The sequence below is a fragment of the Scyliorhinus canicula genome, chromosome 2 (genome assembly GCF_902713615.1).
Source record: "Scyliorhinus canicula chromosome 2, sScyCan1.1, whole genome shotgun sequence".
In the NCBI taxonomy this organism is placed as follows: Eukaryota; Metazoa; Chordata; class Chondrichthyes; order Carcharhiniformes; family Scyliorhinidae; genus Scyliorhinus; species Scyliorhinus canicula.
In genome coordinates this window covers 283,219,029-283,239,133 of record NC_052147.1, presented here as the reverse complement: position 1 = coordinate 283,239,133, position 20,105 = coordinate 283,219,029, and the positions used below count along the sequence as shown (strand labels likewise).

Below are 20,105 nucleotides of genomic sequence, written 5' to 3'. Positions count from 1 at the left end.
GGTGGTTAATGGATGTTTTCGGACTGGAGGAAGGAGGTTTGTAGAGGAGTTCCCCAAGGATCGATGCTAGGACCCCAGTTCTTTCTGATATACTGGAATGGCCTACACCTTGGGTCTGGTTTAGCACAGTCGGCTAAACAGCTGGTTTGTAATGCAGAACAATGCCAAGCAGTGTGGGTTCAATTCCCGTACCAGCCTCCCCGAACAGGCGCTGGAAAGTGGCGACTGGGGCTTTTCACAGTAACTTCATTGAAGCCTACTCGTGACAATAAGTGATTATTATTATCTTGGTGTACAATGCATAATTTTAGAATTCGCAGGCGATGCAAAACTTGGAAACGTTGTGAACTGTGAGGAGGAGAGTCTAGATCTTCAAAAGGGACTGAGTTTGGTGGGATAGGCGGATGAATGGCGGGTGAAATTTAATGCAAAGAGGAGTGATATGGATTCATTTTTGGTGAGAAGAACGCAGACACAAAATAAAGGGCACAATTCTACAAAGGGTGAAGGAACAGGGGGACCAGGGTGTAAATGCAGAAATGATTGACGGTGGAAGGACAGGTTGAGAGAGCGGTCAATAAAACACACAGCATCTTCCCCGCGCTGGAGCGGTGCCTGGAGGAGGGATAGATTGGGGGATGATCCCACTTCGGGAGGGGTCAGGCTATTGGCGGGAGTTTCCGGGGTCAGCAGAAGTTAGCTGACCCACGGAAGTACAATGGAGGACGGTTCGCGGCTGGGAGGGTTCCTAGCCTGGGGGGGAAGGGAGGGGGGGGGGGGGGGGGGGGGGGGGTGGGGGGGGGGAAAGGGGAATACCGGGTTGCTGCTGGTAGGGTCAAGAAGGAGCTGGTGGGGGCTGGGGGGACAGAGGCGAGGGGTTGTCGCTATGGGGACGGGGTCGGGCAGGGGGTGCTGGCCTGGGGCGGGCAGTCGACGGGCTATGGCTAGCCGACGGGGGAGGGGGGCGGGACGCCCTCTGATCCGGTTGGTCACCTGGAATGTGAGAGGGTTGAATGGGCCGGTGAAGCGGTCGAGGGTACTGGCTCACCTGAAGGGGCTAAAGGCAGATGTGGCAATGCTTCAGGAGACCCACCTGAGGGTGGCGGACCAGGTCCGCCTGAGGAAGGGATGGGTGGGGCAGGTTTTCCACTCTGGGTTGGATGTGAAGAACCGGGGAGTGGCGATTCTGGTGGGGTAAAATGTGTTGTTTGAGGCATCGGAGGTGGTGGCGGATAAGGGGGGTAGGTATGTTATGGTTAGGGGCAGGCTACAAGGAGAGAAGGTGGTACTGGCTAGTGTGTATGCCCCAAATTGGGACGATGCGGGCTTTATGAGGCGTATGTTGGGACGGATCCCGGATCTGGAGGCAGGAGGTCTGATCATAGGGGGGGGACTTTAATACGGTGTTGGATCCTTCACTGGATCGGTCCAGCTCTAGGACGGGTAGGAGGCCGGCGGCGGCCAAGGTACTGAGAGAGTTTATGGATCAGATGGGTGGAGTGGATCCATGGAGGTTTGTGAGGCTGAGGGCACGCGAGTACTCTTTCTTCTCCCACGTACATAGGGTCTACTCTCGGATAGATTTCTTCGTGGTGAGTAGGGGACTGATTCCGAGAGTGGAGGAGGCCGAGTATTCGGCCATTGCAATCTCCGACCACGCTCCGCATTTGATAGAGTTGGAGATGGGGGAGGTGCGGGACCAGCGCCCGTTGTGGCGGTTGGATGTGGGGTTGTTGGCGGAGGAGGAGGTGTGTAGGAGGGTCCGGGCAAGTATTGAGGGGTACCTTGAGGTGAATGATACGGGGGAGGTTCAGGTGGGGATGGTCTGGGAAGCCCTGAAGGCAGTAATTCGTGGGAAGCTGATATCCATCCGGGTACACAGGGAGAGGAGCGAGAGGAGTGAGAGGGATAGACTGGTGGGGAAGATGCTGGAGGTGGACAGGAGGTATGCAGAGGCACCAGAGGAGGGACTGCTGGGGGAGAGGCGCAGCCTGCAGGCTAAATTTGATTTGCTGACCACTAGAAAGGCGGAGGCACAGTGGAGGAAGGCACAAGGGGCAGTGTACGAGCATGGTGAAAAGGCGAGTAGGATGCTGGCTCATCAGCTCCGTAAGCGGGATGCGGCTAAGGAGATAGCTGGAGTGAGAGACAAGAGTGGGATTGTGGTGCGGAAGGGGATAGAGGTGAATGAGGTCTTCAAGGGCTTTTACAGGGAACTGTACCGGTCGGAGCCAATGGGGGAGAGGAGGGGAATGGAGAGGTTCCTTGACAGGCTTTCTTTCCCGAAGGTGCAGGAGGAGAAGGTGGAGGGGCTGGGTGCGCCGATTGAGCTGGAGGAGCTAGTTAAGGGGATCGGGCAGATGCAGTCAGGGAAGGCACCGGGGCCGGATGGGTTCCCGGTGGAATTTTATAAAAAGTTTGTGGATCTAGTGGGCCCCTTGCTGGTGCGGACACTCAACGAAGCGTGGGAAGGGGGGACTTTGCCCCCGACGATGTCGCGGGCGCTGATCTCGTTAATTTTAAAGGACAAGGACCCCCAGCAGTGTGGTTCATACAGGCCCATATCTCTCCTCAACGTGGATGCCAAGGTGCTGGCAAAAATCCTGGCCACCAGGATAGAGGACTGTGTGCCAGGGGTTGTACACGAGGACCAGACAGGTTTTGTGAAGGGAAGGCAGCTGAACACGAATGTGCGGAGATTGTTGAATGTCATCATGATGCTGGCGATTGAGGGGGAGGCAGAGATAGTGGTGGCGCTGGATGCGGAGAAGGCCTTCGACAGAGTGGAGTGGGGGTACCTATGGGAGGTGTTGGGGAGGTTTGGATTTGGTGAAGGGTTCATTAGATGGGTAAGGCTGCTATATGAGGCCCCGACGGCGTGCGTGGCCACGAATAGGAGTAGGTCGGAGTACTTCCGGCTTTACCGAGGGACCAGGCAGGGTTGCTCCCTGTCCCCCTTGTTGTTTGCACTGGCAATCGAGCCGCTGGCGATGGCGTTGAGAGATTCAGAGAGGTGTAGAGGCTTGGTGCGAGGTGGAGAGGAACATAGGGTGTCGTTGTATGCCGACGACCTGTTACTGTATGCGGTGGACCCGGTGGGAGGGATGCCAGGAGTGATGGAGTTGCTAGCCGAGTTTGGGACCTTTTCAGGTTATAAATTAAACTTAGGCAAGAGCAAGGTGTTTGTGGTGCACCCTGGAGACCAGGAGGAAGGAATTGGTAGGCTCCCGCTTAGGTGGGCAGGGGAGAGCTTTAGGTACCTGGGGGTGCAGGTGGCCAGGGACCGGGGGACTCTTCACAAGCATAACTTCACCAGACTGGTAGATCAGATGGAGGAGGAATTCAGGAGGTGGGACATGCTGCCATTGTCGTTGGCGGGGAGGGTACAGTCCGTCAAAATGACGGTGCTTCCGAGGTTCTTGTTCCTTTTTCAGTGCCTGCCCATATTTATCCCCAGGGCCTTCTTTAGGAGAGTGACCAGCAGTATTCTGAGCTTTGTGTGGGCACATGGGACTCCGAGAGTGAGGAGGGTGTTCCTGGAGCGAGGAAGGGATAGAGGCGGGCTGGCGCTGCCCAACCTTCTGGGGTACTATTGGGCAGCCAATGTGTCAATGGTGCGTAAATGGGTGATGGAGGGGGGTGGGGCGGCGTGGAAAAGAATGGAGATGGCGTCATGTAGAGGTACGAGCCTGGGTGCCATGGTAACGGCACCGTTGCCTCTCTCACCTAAGAGGTTTACCACGAGCCCGGTGGTGGCGGCGACCTTAAGAATCTGGGGACAGTGGAGACGGCATCAGGGGGAAACAGGGGGCTCGATGGAAGCTCCACTGGGTGGCAACCATCAGTTCATCCCGGGGAACACGGATAGGGGATTCAGGGGGTGGCAAAGGGCGGGCATCAGCAAATTGAGGGACCTGTTTATTGGCGGGAGGTTTGCGGGCCTTGGGGAACTGGAAGATAAATTTGGCCTTCCCCAAGGGAACATGTTCAGATACCTGCAGGTAAAGGCGTTTGCTAGGCGACAGTTAGAGGGATTCCCTTTGCTGCCCTCGCAGGGGACGATGGACAGAGTGCTTTCGGGGGTGTGGGTAGGAGAGGGGAAGGTGTCTGACATCTATAAGGTAATGCAGGAGGTGGAGGAGTCGTCAGTGGAGGAGCTGAAGGCTAAATGGGAGGAGGAACTCGGGGAGCAGATAGAGGACGGGACTTGGGCGGAGACCTTGGAGAGAGTCAACTCTTCCTCCTCATGCGCGAGGCTTAGTCTCATCCAATTTAAGGTGCTGCACCGGGCCCACATGTCCGGGACTAGGATGAGTAGGTTCTTTGGGGGTGAGGACAGGTGCACCAGATGTTCGGGGAGTCCAGCGAACCACGCCCATATGTTCTGGGCATGCCCAGCACTGGAAGAATTCTGGAAGGGGGTGGCGGGGACGGTGTCGAGGGTGGTTGGATCCAGGGTCAAACCAGGGTGGGGACTCGCGATTTTTGGAGTTGCGGTAGAACCGCGAGTGCAGGAGGCGAAAGAGGCCGGTGTCCTGGCCTTTGCGTCCCTAGTAGCCCGTCGAAGGATTCTGTTACAATGGAAGGATGCAAGGCCCCCGAGCGTGGAGACCTGGATCAGTGACATGGCGGGATTTATAAAATTGGAAAAGGTCAAATTTGCCCTGAGAGGATCAATACAAGGGTTCTATAAACGATGGCAGCCTTTTCTGGACTTCCTGGCTCAGAGATAGGTAACTTGGTCAATAGCAGCAGCAACCCGGGGTGGTGGGGGGGGGGGGGCATTATTGTAGTGTTTATTCTGTAACTTTATCGTGTGTTAATTTGCGTTGTTGTTAAAATGCTGGGTTGTTCATGGGGATGGGGCGAATGTATATGATTGTTAATATTATTGTATTTTACTAAGGTGCGTCAATGTTGTATAAAATCAAAATTTTTCAATAAAAATTATTTTAAAAAAAATAAAACACACAGCATCCTAGGCTTTACCAACGGGCACATGGGGTAAAAGGTAAGGAGATTTATGTGAAAATCGCATAAAGCCTCAGTTAGAGTTCTGGCCACCACATTTTAGGAAGGATGTGAAGGAATTGAAGTGCAGTAAAGACACACAAGGAATGGTTCCATGGAAAAGGGAACTTCAGTTGTGTAGATAGATTGGAGAAGCGGAGACAGTTTTCCTTAGAAGAGAAGACAGACAAGAGATTGGATAGAAGAATTCAAAACCGTGAGGGATCTAGACAGAGGAGAGAGGATGAAACAGTTCCCATTGGAGGAACTATCGAAGATTTACGTAATAGGGGAAAAAACAAGGGCAGCATGTGATGTTTGTTCACACAACGAGTGGTAAGGATTTGCAACCTTCTACCCAAGTGCGGTAAAGGCAGTTTAAATCATAGATTACAAAAGAGAACTGGATCATATTAGAAAAGGAAAAATGTGCAGGGCTATCGGCGGGAGTGGCACGAGGTGAATTGCTCCTTCAGAGAGCCAGTACAGACACGGGGGCCGAATGGCCTTCTGTGCTGTAACCATTCACTGAATTAAACATTCGTCAACACTAGTTTCTGGCGACTCAAGAGAGCTCACCATGCCGATTGTTGGATGCTGCCTCAGCGGGAGTCCCCAAGGATGGTCTCAGAATTGAAAGGGAACCCGAGAGGGGCACCAGAGACTCATGTATATCCCTGTGAAGGGGCCGCTTGGTTTCTTACCCCTGCAGCTGCTGTGGGGGCTGGGTGGCATGGGGTACCCGTGGTCTGTTCCATCCAGTGTAATCCTGATTTGTGCGCAGTTTCTTCACCGACTGGGGAGTGGGCTGAGGTAAAAAGCCCAAATTCCTTTTAGCTGAAGGCGTTTGGCCTGAGACACTAGACCTGTTAAAAATGAGGGGCAATAATGAAATAGTTGGTGCAGTGCAACAGAGTTAAAGTACTTTTAAATAAAAACAATGTTTATGAAACCAGTTAACACTTTATAAACCCACAGTAAACATCTTAACAACTATCAACACCAATCATCCCCACAGATACAATATTCTATAAGTAACCCTTAATCTTTCCTTGCAACATCCATAAGACCAAAGACCCTTTTTAACAGAGATCAGGTTTAAATTCTCTACTAAGCGCAGTTATCACTTTGAAATCCTCAAATGATCTGGAGACAGTCTTTAGATAGCAGAGAGATCTTTATACAGCTGTTTGCTTCGCCAGCAGCTATCCAGCTCTCAAAACGAAACGAAAATACATTGTAGCTGCCTGCTCAAAAATGAAATTGAAAGACAGCCCAGCTCCACCCACACTCTACATCACTGCAGCTATCTGACAAACACCCATTACATGACATTAAGTAAGCAACACGTGCAAGGTCCACACTTACCTGTCCGAGAACGAATTTCCAGCAGCATAATCCTTAGAGGAGGCTCTGCTTCCGTAAAAGCACTGCAGCGGCATCGTGCCTGCAAAGAGGTGGACAGACATTGAAGCACCACACAGAGCTGGGTCCAATATTCTAATGTACCCTAGCTGGATATACTGCCACCTTCCAAACATATGTCCAAACTGTCCCCAATACCATGGGATCACAATTAAAAGTATCTCACAGCCATATATTTGCTTTATTTATTCGTTCATAGAACGTGGGCATTGCAGGCTGTGCCAGCATTTATTGCCCACCCCTAATAATAATAATAATCACTTGTCGCAAGACGGCTTCAATGAAGTTACTGTGAAAAGCCCCTAGTCGCCACATTCCGGCGCCTGTTCGGGAAGGCCAGTATGGGAATTGAACCCACGCTGCTGTCTTATTCTGCATTACAAGCCAGCTGTTTAGCCCACTGTGCTAAACCAGTCTTTGAGATAAATGGGCTTATCTTCTGACAGTGTGCAAGAATGGATAGAAGAAGAGTGAGATGTGAGCGGCTAGAAATGCTGACCTGAGAACACAACTCGTTACAAACCAGGCCTGTATTGGAGCTCAGGCACTACTCCACTGCATTCACCAGAACCGTAGTGGGACTAAGAGTTAATAAGAACATAAAGACTAGGAGCAGGAGTCGGCCATCTGGCCCTTCGAGCCTGCTCTGCCATTGAATGAGATCATAGCTGATCATTTGTGGACTCAGCTCCACTTTCCCGCCCGAACACCATAACCCTTTATTCTTCAAAATACTCTCTCTCTCTATCTTGAAAAGTGATACCTCCAAGGACAGATCTTGAGGAATCAGAGGCATTGCAAATACAATGAATCTTCAAAACCACTTGTCGGTGAGCAATTCTACTCGGTGAGTCCCGCAATGGGGACAAGAGGAACTCTGTGGTTCTAAGATTTCTTTCTAAGGACAGAACACTCACCAGAACTCCGGCTCTCCTCTGCCTGCTTCAGGTTGAGTTGCTTTTCGCGGCAGCTGGGCAGGAACTTTCGGGAAGAGTCGACAGTCACCTTGTTATTGCTGCAATGTAGGTTGAAATGTAGCCAGTGAATCAATTTCCCATATAACCTCACCTGCCCATAAGTCACATTAGACCCACTGTCTCCCAAAACAAAACACCATTTGCATTGCTCGCGCTCACACCATCTCCCTGGCCACATCCCTGACAGTCTGCCCCCTTCTCAATACTTAGCTTTGACACAGGGCCCTTCCAATTCCCCTGAAAGAACATGGTTAGGATTCTGACTCAATGTCCCAGGTGCTCCTGCAAATACTTACCTGGAGTCGTCGTTCTCTTTAGGGTAATCTTCAGTCAGCTCCAGGTCTGGAGTCAGCATTCTCTTTCTCTTCTCACTCCTTCAACAGAAAGATAGTCACAGAAGTAATGAATAAAAAGGTTAAAGGTGCTGTAAACAAACATTTGAGAAGTTTGAAGTCAGAAAAGTCTATTAGGCTCTAGTGCAGGCAAATGGGGTTAGCGTAGGTGGGTTTTTTGGTTGGCATGCGCCAGTTTGGGCCGAAGGGCCTGTCTCCGTGCCGTAGATTGTATGATTCTAACATACAACAGGAGACCACCTTTCTGTCCCATGAGCTGGTTCTGTCAGGCGGCATGGTGGCGCAGTGGTTAACATTGCTGCTTCACGGGTCCAAGGGCCCTGGTTCAATCCCGGTCCGTAGAACATAGTGTAGAAGGAGGCCATTCGGCCCATCGAGTCTGCACCGACCCACTTAAGCCCTCACTTCCATCCTATCCCCGTAATCCAATAGCCCCTCCTTTGCACATTCTCCCAGTGTCTGCGTGGGTTTCACAACCCGAAAAGATGGACAGGGCAGGTGAACTGACCAGGCTACAATTGCCCCTTAATTGGAAAGAGAGAGAATCGGGTGCTCTAAATCTAAAAAAGCGGTTGTCATTCAGTGAGATCGGGGCTCACCTCCTCCCACCTACCCTGGGCTCACCTCCTCCCACCTACCCTGGGCTCACCTCCTCCCACCTACCCTGGGCTCACCTCCTCCCACCTACCCTGGGCTCACCTCCTCCCACCTACCCTGGGCTCACCTCCTCCCACCTACCCTGGGCTCACCTCCTCCCACCTACCCTGGCTACAAATCTCCATTTGTTTGGCAACCAAAACTCTATAGAGCGTACGTCACCCTGTCCAAGACGGCACACAAGCAAAGTTTATACACACCATCAATTACTTTCAAAATCCTACAAGCCTCAATCATATCTCCCCTAATTTACAGTAACCCATGGGCTACAGCCCTGGATTATATAATCCCTCCTCAATCTAACCCACAGAGCCCTGGTTAACATTACGGCAAATCTCCCTGGACATCTTCCAAGGACAATATATCCTAAGATGCAGTGCTCATAAGAATACACACTGCCATTGTTCAGGTTTAAGCAATGGATTTATATAAACTATGTTTCCCTTCAACCGTCTTGTATCCTCATTTGAAAACAAAGTGTTCACAGTGCGCAAGTGTTGCTGACAAAGGCAGTATTTGTTACCCATTCTTAATGGCCTTTGAAAAGGTGGTGATGGCAAGTGGTCTTCTTGAACTGCTGCACTCTACGTGTGTAGATACACCCACAGTGCTCTTAGGAAGAGGCTTTGACCCAGTAACAGTGATGGAACAAAATATATAGTTCCAAGTCAGTATTGCGTGGAGCTTGGAGGGGAACATGCACCTGTTGCCCTCATCATTCTGGGTGGTAGCAGTCATGGGTTTGGAAGGTGCTGTCAAAAGAGGTCTGGAGAATTCATCCATTGAACCCTACAACGCAGAAGACATTGGGTCGGTCGAATCTGCACCGACCGACCCCCCCCCCCCCCCCCCCCCCCCCCGGCAAAAGAGCACTCTACCTAGGCCCACTCCCCCACCCTATCCCCGTAACCCTGCACCTTGATCACGGCCGATCCACCTAACCTGCATATCTTTGGACAAGGCACAGCTGAGCTTACCCAATGGTCATTTCATGTCAGACAACTGGCTTCATGAGAATTTCAAAACATATTTTCCCACCCATTAAACAAGAATTTCTGTTAAAACTCTGCAATCTTCAATCTGCCATCTCAGATCATTCCAACTCAGTTCATGGGTCAACTGATCCAGAATTAGCTTGTCCTCTTTGGAAGACTATTACAGATGCCAACAATCCGTCCGAACACTTTTGTACAAAGTTAAACAGTTGTTTATTTCAACATTTTTGTTTTTATAAGGTGCATGGAGTAAAAAGGATAGTAGCAACATGGATACAAAATTGGCTGAGGAATAGAAAACAGTGAGCAATGGTCAATGTATACTTTTCAGACTGGAAGCAGGCATACTAAGAACAAAGAAAAGTACAGCACAGGAACAAGCCCTTCGGCCCTCCAAGCGTGTGCCGACCATGCTGCCCGACTACACTACAATCTTCTACACTTCCGGGGTCTGTATCCCTCTATTCCCATCCTATTCATGTATTTGTCAAGATGCCCTTTAAACGTCACTATCGTCCCTGCTTCCACCACCTCCTCCGGCAGCGAGTTCCAGGCACCCACTACCCTCTGTGTAAAAAAACTAGCCTCGTACATCTCCTCTAAACCTTGCCCCTCGCACCTTAAACCTATGCCCCCTAGTAATTGACCCCTCTACCCTGGGGAAAAGCCTCTGACTATCCACTCTGTCTATGCCCCTCATAATTTTGTAGACCTCTATCAGGTCGCCCCTCAACCTCCGTCATTCCAGTGAGAACAAACCGAGTTTATTCAACCGCTCCTGATAGCTAATGCCCTCCATACCAGGCAACATCCTGGTAAATCTCTTCTGCACCCACTCTAAAGCCTCCACATCCTTCTGGTAATGTGGCGACCAGAATTGAATCCAAGTGTGGCCTAACTAAGGTTCTATATAGCTGCAACCTGACTTGCCAATTCTTATACTGAATGCCCCGGCCAATGAAGTCAAGCATGCCGTATGCCTTCTTGACTACCTTCTCCACCTGTGTTGTCCCTTTCAGTGACCTGTGGACCTGTACACCTAGATCTCTCTGACTTTCAATACTCTTGAGGGTTCTACAATTCACTGTGTACTCCCTACCTGCATTACCTCACATTTGTCCAGATTAAACTACATCTGCCATCTCTCCGCCCAAGTCTCCAAACGATCTAAATCCTGCTGTATCCTCTGACCGTCCTCATCGCTATCCGCAATTCCACCAACCTTTGTGTCATCTGCAAACTTACTAATCAGACCAGTTACCCATTTTCCTCCAAATCATTTATATATACTACGAACAGCAAAGGTCCCAGCACTAATCCCTGCGGAACACCACTAGTCACATCCTCCAATTAAAAAAGCACCCTTCCATTGCTACTCTCTGCCTTCTATGACCTAGCCAGTTCTGTATCCACCTTGCCAGCTCACCCCTGATCCTGTGTGACTTCTCCTTTTGTACCAGTCTACCATGGGGGACCTTGTCAAAGGCCTTACTGAAGCCCATATAGACAACATCCACTGCCCTACCTGCATCAATCATCTTTTGTGCCCTCCTCGAAAAACTCTATCAAGTTAGTGAGACACAACCTCCCCTTCACAAAACAATGCTGCCTCTCACTAATACGTCCAGTTGCTTCCAAATGGGAGTAGATCCTCTCTCTCTCTCTCGAAGAAGAAGAATTCTCTCCAGTGACTGGTGTTCCCCAAGGGTCGGTATTGTGACCCTTGGTTCTCTTGATATATCAATGATCTAGATCTTGGTGAGCAAGGGACAATATCAAAGTCTGCAGATGATACAAAAGTTGGAAGTATTATAAACTATGAGGAGGACAGTGTAGAACTTCAAAAGGACATAGACAGGTTGGTGCAGTGGGCAGTCAGGTGAAGTTCAATATGGAGGAGTGAGAGATGATGCATTCTGGCAGGGGCCTGGGATCCTGAGAGAAAGTTCAGCAGGGACGAATGCAAAGCCACAATTAGAAAATGCATCAAGTGAGTCAGGAAGGCATAGAATGTCTAGGCCAGTTAAATCACAAGGGAGCTTGGCAAGATTGTGTTTTTTTTTAATGGAAGGAGTCTGATGAACAAGGCAGATGAATTGAGGGCACAAATTAATTGTTCTCACTGAGACATAGTTGAGAGAGGGGCAGGATTGGCAGCTCACTATTCCATCTTCAGGCGGGAAGGAGGTAAAAGAGGAGGGGTTGTTGCAGTTTTGACCAGGAAAGGATACTGGCAGGTAAAATAAAGGAAAATCCTAAGTTGTTTTACAAGTACATTAAGGGTAAAAGGATAACTAAGGAAAGAGTAGGACCCATTAAGGATCAAAGTGGTCATTTGTGTGTGGAGCCGGAGGATGTAGGTAGGGTTTTAACTGAATTCTGTGTGTCGGTGTTCACACGTGAGAGGGACAGTGTGGGTATAGAAATCAGGGAGAAGGGCTGTAAAAAAAAAATTAAAGAAATTAACATAGACAGAGAGAAGGTTATGAGTGGTCAGGCAGGCTTAAAAGTAGACAACTCTCCAGAACCAGATGAAATGTATCCCAGGTTGTTGAGTGAGGCAAGGGAGGATATAGCAGGGACGCTGACAATAATTTTCAATTCCTCTCTAGCCACAGGAGAGGTGCCGGAGGACTGGAGGTCAGGCAATGTGGCACCATCATTCAAGAAGGGAGGAAAGGATAAAAAAGGAAACTGCAGGTCAGTTAATCTACCTGGTGGGGATATTATTGGAATCAATTCTGAGCGCCAAAATTCATATGCATTTGTAGAGGCAGGGATTAATCGAGAACAGTCAGTATGGTTTTGTTAAGGGGAGGTCATGTCTGACCAGCTTGATTGACCTTTTCGAAGAGGTGACCAGTTTGTAGATCAGGACAATGCATTTGACGTAGTTTACTTGGGCTTCAGCAAGGCTTTTGATAAGGCCCCACATGGGAGACTGATAGCGAAGGTAAGAGCTTATATATTTAAAGGTTTATATATTTAAGAGTTTATATATATATATATATATATATATAAAAAAAAGTTAATATATTTAAGGGGCATCTTGACAAATACATGAATAGGATGGGAATAGAGAGATACGGACCCAGGAAGTGTAGAAGATTTTAGTTTAGTCGGGTAGCTTGGTCAGCATGGGCTTGGAGGGTCGAAGGGCCTGTTCCTGTGCTGTACTTTTCTTTGTTCTTTGTTAAGAGCCCGTGGGATCCAAGGAAATTTTGAAAATTGGATCCAGAATTTGCTGAGTGGCAGGAGGCAGAGGGGTGTTTTTCTGACTGGAGGCCTGTGACCAGTGGGTACCCATATGGATCAGTGTTGGGACCCTTGCTGTTTGTTGTTTATATAAATGATTTAGATATGAATGTAGAAGGGATGATATGAAAATTGTTGGAGTGGTAAATAGTGAGGAGGAGAGCCTTTGATTACAGGAGGATATAGACGGGCAGGTCAGATGGGCTGCTCAGTGGCAAATGGAATTCAATCCGGATAAGTGAGGTGATGCACTTGGGCAGGGCAAACAAGGCGAGGGAATATATAATAAATGAGAGGACCCTGGAAAGCACAGAGGATCAGAGGGACCTTGGTGTGCATGTACACCGTCCCTTAAGGTAGCATGGCAGGTGGAAACAGTGGTTAAGCATTTATTAGCCAGGCATTGAGTTTAAAAGCAGGGAGGTTATGCTGGAGCAGTAGAAAATGTTGGTTAGGCCACAGCTCGAGTATTGTGTGCAGTTCTCGAATCCACATCATAGGAGGGATGTGGTAGCACTGGAAAGGGTGCCGAGGAGATTCACCAGGATGTTACCTGGACTGGAAAGCTTTGTTATGAAGAGAGATTGGATAGACTTGGATTGTTTTCCTTGGAGCAGAGGAGACTGAGGGGGGCACATGATAGAAACATAGACAATAGGTGCCACAGTAGGCCATTCGGCCCATCGTGGCTGCACCACCATTCAATATGATCATGGCTGATCATGCAAATTCAGTATCCCACTCCTGCTTTCTCTCCATACCCCTTGATCCCTTTAGCCACAAGGGCCATGTCCAGCTCCTTCTAGAATATATCCAATGAACTGTCCCCAACAGCTTTCTGTGGTAGAGAATTCCACACGTTCACAAATCTCTGAGAGAAGAGGTTCTTCCGCATCTCAGTCCTGAATAGCTGACCCCTTATTCTTAGGCTGTGACTCCTAGTTCTGGACATGGATTGAGAAATACAAAATTATGAGGGGCACAGATAAGAGTGGACTGGAAAAAACGTTTCCCCTTGGTGGAGGGATCAATGACTGGGGGGGGCATAGATTTAAGGGGCAGGAGATTTAGAGGGGATGTGAGGAAAAACATTTTTACTAGAGGGTGGAACGAAGGCGGTTAAAGGGAGATTTGATAGAGGGGTTCGAAATCATGAGGCTAGACAGATTAGATGGGGGGGAAACGGCTTGTTAAATGGTCAGGAATGAGGGGGACACAGATTTAAAATGATTTGCAAAAAAGGCAAATTGATGCAAAACAATATTTCCACACAGCGAGTGGTTTGGGTCTGGAATGCTCTGCCTGGAAGCGTGGTGGAGGCAGGTTCAATCGGGGCGTTCAAGAGGGCTTTAGATGATTATTTGAACAGAAACAATGTGCAGGGGCACGGGGTGGCACAGTAGCCCAGTGGTTAGCACTGTTGCTTCACAGCACCAGCATCCCAAGTTCGATTCCTGCTTGGATCACTGCCTGTGCGGAGTCTGCACGTTCTCTCAGTGTCTGTGTGGGTTTCCTCTGGGTGCTCCGGTTTCCTCCCACAAGTCCCGAAAGACATGCTGTTAGGTGAATTGGACATTCTGAGTTATCCCTCTGTGTACCCGAACAGGCACCAGAATGTGATGACTAAGGGCTTTTCACAGTAAATTCATTGCAGCGTTAATGTAAGCCTACTTGTGACAATAATAAAGATTATTAAAAGGCTGAGGAAAGTCATAATAACCACCCGGAGAGCCTGTGCACACAAAACAGGCCGAATGACCTTTCTGCACCATAACAATGTTGCAATTGTGTTAAGTCACACAGAGCACAGTAAAACTGACAAAACACATAGCTTTTATAGTCTATTGGTTCTCAGACAGAACTGACCTGGGCAAACTGAGAGAGGTTGGGGTCAGTGCAGTCCCCATGCGGTTGCCTGGGGTACTGCTCGATTGCTGAGCCTTTGCGCCGTACTGCAGGGACGCACGGCCTGAGCTGTTCAGCGTTTCCGGGTTGGAGTCTCGTCTCGTCTGGTTGGTGTCTAGAAAGAAGATTTCACGGTTACAAGCTCACATTCTAAACACAACAGAAAAGAGGGGGAGGTTGAAAGTGCTTAACAATCGGGACGTATTGGTTGCAACGAGGACCCCCAGCCCGGGTGCAATCTTTTGGATGCTGAAAAGCAACCCTCGACAGCTCTCAAAGCCACAAATGACACCCCCAATTCAACTTCCCCCCCCTCATCCTGTCTGCAGCCTTTGGCATGGTTTGACCACACCATCCTCCTCCAACACCTCCCTACTGTCATCCAGCTGGGTGGGGCTGCTCTCATCAGGTTCCATTCTAATCGAATCATAGCCAGAGAATCACTTGCAATGGTTAACCTCCTGCTCCCACATCGTTATCTCCTAACTTCAATATTCCGACGCACTCCACTCCTGGAAAGCCTACTACATCTCAATACGAAGATGGGGAGGAATTCCTCCACTCAAGAGGGGGGCAAATCTTTGAAACTGTCTGGCCCAGAGGCTGTGTAGGCTCAGTCACTGAGGATAATCAAGACAGAGATCGATAAGATTTCTACACATCAAGGGAAACAGGGATAGTACAGGAAAAGGTGTTGAAGTAGAAGATCAGCCATGGTCTCATTGAATGGCACAGGGGGCTCGAAGAGCTGAATGGCCTTGCCCTACTCCTATTTATATTCTCATTCTACACTCGTGAACTTGAGATCACCTAAAATTCAGCTGCCCAGGTCTTTTGCACTGAGTTCCATTCCCATGAACCATGTGTGCGCTGGCTACATTGCCTCCCGGTCTAGAAAAGTCTCAATTTCAAAATTCTCAGTTAAAGGTGCTATACAAATACACGTTGTTGTTGTTGAATAAGATGTTGTTCTTTGTATTTCAGAAATTTTCCAGAGAGGAGATTGACGGATACCAAAATTCACAGACTTTGTTTAATCTCTTGAAGAGGCAGAGGATGGAATCTGAACAAATCCATTCGGCAGGGATTGGAATGTCGTGCCCAACTATTTTACAACACAAACTGGACCATGGTGACCCACCTGGTTCTCTATGTTAGACCGCTGTCGGTGAGATTCCTTTGACATAATACGGTTTCCCAATGTTCCTCCAAAGTTGCTGGATCCTTGATGTGACTTTATCCCTGAAATAAAATAATAGGCGTGAGGCAGGAACAAATGATCGAACTGAAATGATTTAACCAGCATTGCAGCTGATATAGGTACATGGGGACGAAATGGATGATCCCTGCGTTTGTAATGAGAACTCGAGGGGAATTTAACATGGTGTTTGGAAAGGACATCCATAAGAGATCTGTATTCATGTGAGAACCCGGAGAAGCCCAAAATTGGAATTATTCCCCCTAAAGTTCAGAAGGTTAAGAATCAGAATCACAGACTTGTTACAGTGCAGAAGGAGGCCATTTGGCCCATTGTGTTTGCACTGGCTCTCCCAAAGAGCATTATAACTTAGTACCATTAAACTTCAGGGAGATTTAAAAAAAAAAATTTATAGTACCCAATTCATTTTTTCCAATTATGGGGCAATTTAGCATTGTCAATCCACCTATCCTGCACATCTTTGGGTTGTGGGGGCAAAACCCATGCAAACACGGGGAGAATGTGCAAACACACGGACAGTGACCCAGAGCCGGGATCGAACCTGGGACCTCGGCGCCGTGAGGCAGCAGTGCTAACCACTTCGCCCCCATGCCGCCCAACTGCAGGGAGATTTTTAATAATAATCTTTATTAGTGTCACAAGTAGGCTTACATTAACACCGCAATGAAGTTACTATGAAAAGCCCCTAGTCGCCACATTCCGGCGCCTGATCGGGTACACAGAGGGAGAATTCAAAATGCCCAATTCATCTAAGCATGTCTTTCGGGACTTGTGGGACGAAACCGGAGCACCCGGAGGAAACCCACACAGAGAGGAGATTGACGGATACCAAAATTCACAGACTTTGTTTAATCTCTTGAAGAGGCAGAGGATGGAATCTGAACAAATCCACACAGGTGTCCTGAGTATATATCAGAGAAAAAATAATGAACTTGAAGGATCTAACTCGAGCCTTTATTTGTTCATGCCAATGTTTAATGGTCTTTGCAGCACAATATTACCCACAAGAGGAAACATCCTCTCCACATCCACTCTGTCAGGACTCCTCAGGAGCTTATATGTTTCAATCAAGTCACCTCTTAACTCTTCTAAACTGCAGTGAGGCATGTTCAGCCTTTCCTCATAAGACAACCTGCCCATTCCAACGTATTTACATAGTTCTGTAAATAAGGAGACCAACATTGTACACAGTACTCTAGATGTGGTCTCACTAGTGCCCTGTCAACGGACGCGTATTACCCCTACATTTATATTCAATTCCCCTTGCAATACATTCCATTAGCTTTCCTAATTACTTGCTACACCTGCAGACTAGTCTTTTGTGATTCATGCACTAGGGCACCCTGTAACATAATAATCACTTATTGTCACAAGTAGGCTTCAATTAAGTTACTGTAAAAAGCCCCTAGTCGCCGAATTCCGGTGCCTGTTCAGGGAGGCTGGTACAGGAATTGAACCCTTGTTCTGCATTACAAGCTATTGCCTTGTTCTGCATTACAAGCCAGCTGCATTACAAGCCAGTGGTTTAACCCACTGTGCTAAACCAGCCCCTTTAGAACTCTGCGATCTCTGATGCAGAAGAGCAACCATAAATCTTACTGAATGGGTGGAGCAGGCTTGAGAGGGCGTATGGCCCACCCCCTTGTATAATGTTCTGCGCTTACTACAGCCTGCATTTGCTGGCCGACAGCAGTCCCAATGGCCACCTGTTACACTGTGAATGCAGCACTCACCCCCATGGTTCAGGCCCTCCAGGTACTCCTTCAGGATCAGCGCATCAGTGTTTGGAGCCTTGTCGATTATCAGGCTGCTCTTGTCTTGCAGTGTCAGTAACAGTCGACTATGCTGCTTTGAGGGGCTGATTTTCACCACCTTCACATTGTGACTCAGCTATGTAGAGAGGAGGAAAAGGAAAAAGAACTTGGTGTCAAGAGATGGGCATCCAGTCATAGCCGAAGGACTCGATGAAGACAAACACGACCATAAGCAGTGAAGCGCACACAATCAACTCATTTCAAAGTTTATCTTCACATAAAAATTGGGATTATCCAACAAATTGCAGTTGGCAGTGTCAACAACACAACTAATGGGAATTTAGAGTATTCTTTTGACTGGATGATCATTTGAATTAAGTGACTTTCAAATTAGGGTAGACCGTAAAAAACCTAGCTGCACCGAGAGGATCGAACGTTAAATAAGGTTCCAGTCCAAATGATTAACCTAGTGTCTTTAGCATAATAAAAGGACTTCATATGCAGATGTTATAGCACCAAAGGAGACTAACGCTCCTCAAAGACTACTGTCCAGTGGCCAGGAACATCTATTATTATGAAGTGCTTCAAGAGGTTGGTCATCAGACACATTAACTCCATAATTCCAGAATGCCTTAATCCACTGCAATTCACATACCGCCACAACCAGTCCACAGCAGGCGCCATCTCCCTGGCCCTACACTCATCTCAACAACAAGGACCCCTATTCATTGACAATAGGTCTGCCTTCAACACCATAATCCCAGCAGAGCTCACATCAAAGCTCCAAAACCTAGAATTTGGCTCTGCCCTTGCAACTGGATCCTCGACTTCCTGACCCATAGACCACAATCAGTCAGAATAAACAACAACAACCTTCACAATAGTCCTCAATATCAGGGCCCTGCAAGGCTGTATACTCATCCACCTACTACACTCCCTATATACACACACACACACGACTGCATGGCAAAATTTGGCTCCAACTCCATCTACAAGTTTGCTGATGACGCGACCGTAGTGGATCGGATCTCAAACAACGATGAGTCAGAGTACAGGAGGGAGATAGAGAACCTAGTGGAGTGGCGTAACAACAACAATCTCTCCCTCAATGGCAGCAAAACTAAGGAGCTGGTCATCGGCTTCAGGAAGCAAAGTATCGTACATGCGAGTATCGTTAGGTGGGGTGATTGGGTTACAGAGATAGGTTGGGTGGTGGGCCTAGGTAGGGTGTTCTTTGCGATGATCGGGGCAGACTTGATGGGTCAAATGGCCTCCTTCTGCACTGTGGCGATTCTATGATTCTATGCATCAATGGTGCCGAGGTGGAGATGGTTGGCAGTTTCAAATTCCTGGGTGTGCACAACACCAGTTTCAAATTCCTAGGTGTGCACATCACCAACAATCTATCCTGGTCCACCCATGTCGATGCTACGATCAAGTAAGCACAACAGCGTCTATACTTCCTCAGGAAACAAAAGAAATTCGGCATGTCCACATTGACTCTTACCAATGTTTATAGATGCACCACAGAAAGCATCCCATCTGGCTGCATTCCTTATCCGTATTCCTTATCCTCGCACCTTGCCTGCCCACACAAATGACGAGACCAGCCTATCCACCCCTCAAAAAATGCCTTTGGCAAAAAAAGACCGGTAGATACTGGAACAGGAACTGTGGCAAGATATTCATTTTGACTGCCTGCACCTAGCCAGTCAAGTACAAAAAGAGACCACCCACCTCCCTACCAGACTCGTGAAATTTAGCTCACAGAGTCATGTCCTGCACCCCAAGTACCTAAAGTGAGTTGGCGCCACCCTAAAAGGCAACGCTCCGCTCACGTCCCTTACCCCGAAGGAGACACGACAAAACACTCAACTCTTCCCTAAATTTAATTTATACCCTGAAAAATTTCCCTGGCAGCCCCATTATGACCCTCACCGAAGTGCCCGGGGCCGTGACTCACAGCAGTGAGCCATCTGTATAGCGACACCCTATGCTCCAAAACCCCCCCCCCCCCCCCCCCCACATGTCCCTCGATAAGCCTGAACTGAACCTCTCAGCGCAACCGCCAACACGAAAGAGGGGGGGGGGGGGGGGGTCTAATTTTAATGTCACTTCCCCCTCCCTGGATCCGGGCTTGTCTCAGCGCACTGCCTAGCTCCATTAGTATGCGAATGCGGCAGCACCTGGAACGTCTTTGCGGGACCTCCAGAATTGAAGAGCACGACCAGAGAAGCTTTGTTGTCCTTTTCCACGATTTCAAAGCTGCCTTCTTTCCATTTGGTGGTGCCGCTCTGGATGCTGTTGATTCGAATCTGGCCATAAATTTTCAGCAGCGCCATCATGGAAAGGATTTCCCTGGTCCTCAAACAGCCGTTAGATCCACCATCAAATCTGTAATCCCCAAAAATATATTTTTTTTAAAAAAGGGATTACATTGTCTGCAAAAACTGGTCTCATCAGAAGAATAAAAGTGGAACATTCCATTGTCTTAGGTGAACAAACTAATGTCTTAAGTCTGTTCGCGAGGCGTTGGGGAGACATTTACTAGCCAG

General features: G+C 48.5%; 1 protein-coding gene across 1 annotated transcript in view; it reads right to left on the bottom strand.

Moving 5' to 3' along the window:
- The window catches only part of LOC119962204 (ubiquitin carboxyl-terminal hydrolase 37-like), a 48,124-nt gene extending 28,158 nt beyond the window's left edge, over window positions 1-19,966 (bottom strand). Inside the window, 9 exon segments of the mRNA XM_038790169.1 lie at window positions 5,715-5,876; window positions 6,379-6,457; window positions 7,353-7,450; window positions 7,709-7,786; window positions 14,539-14,659; window positions 14,662-14,692; window positions 15,719-15,819; window positions 17,530-17,686; window positions 19,737-19,966. Coding sequence (XP_038646097.1) covers window positions 5,715-5,876; window positions 6,379-6,457; window positions 7,353-7,450; window positions 7,709-7,786; window positions 14,539-14,659; window positions 14,662-14,692; window positions 15,719-15,819; window positions 17,530-17,686; window positions 19,737-19,895 — 986 coding nt within the window. The 5' untranslated portion in view covers window positions 19,896-19,966.
- Window positions 19,967-20,105: the final 139 nt, after the last annotated feature.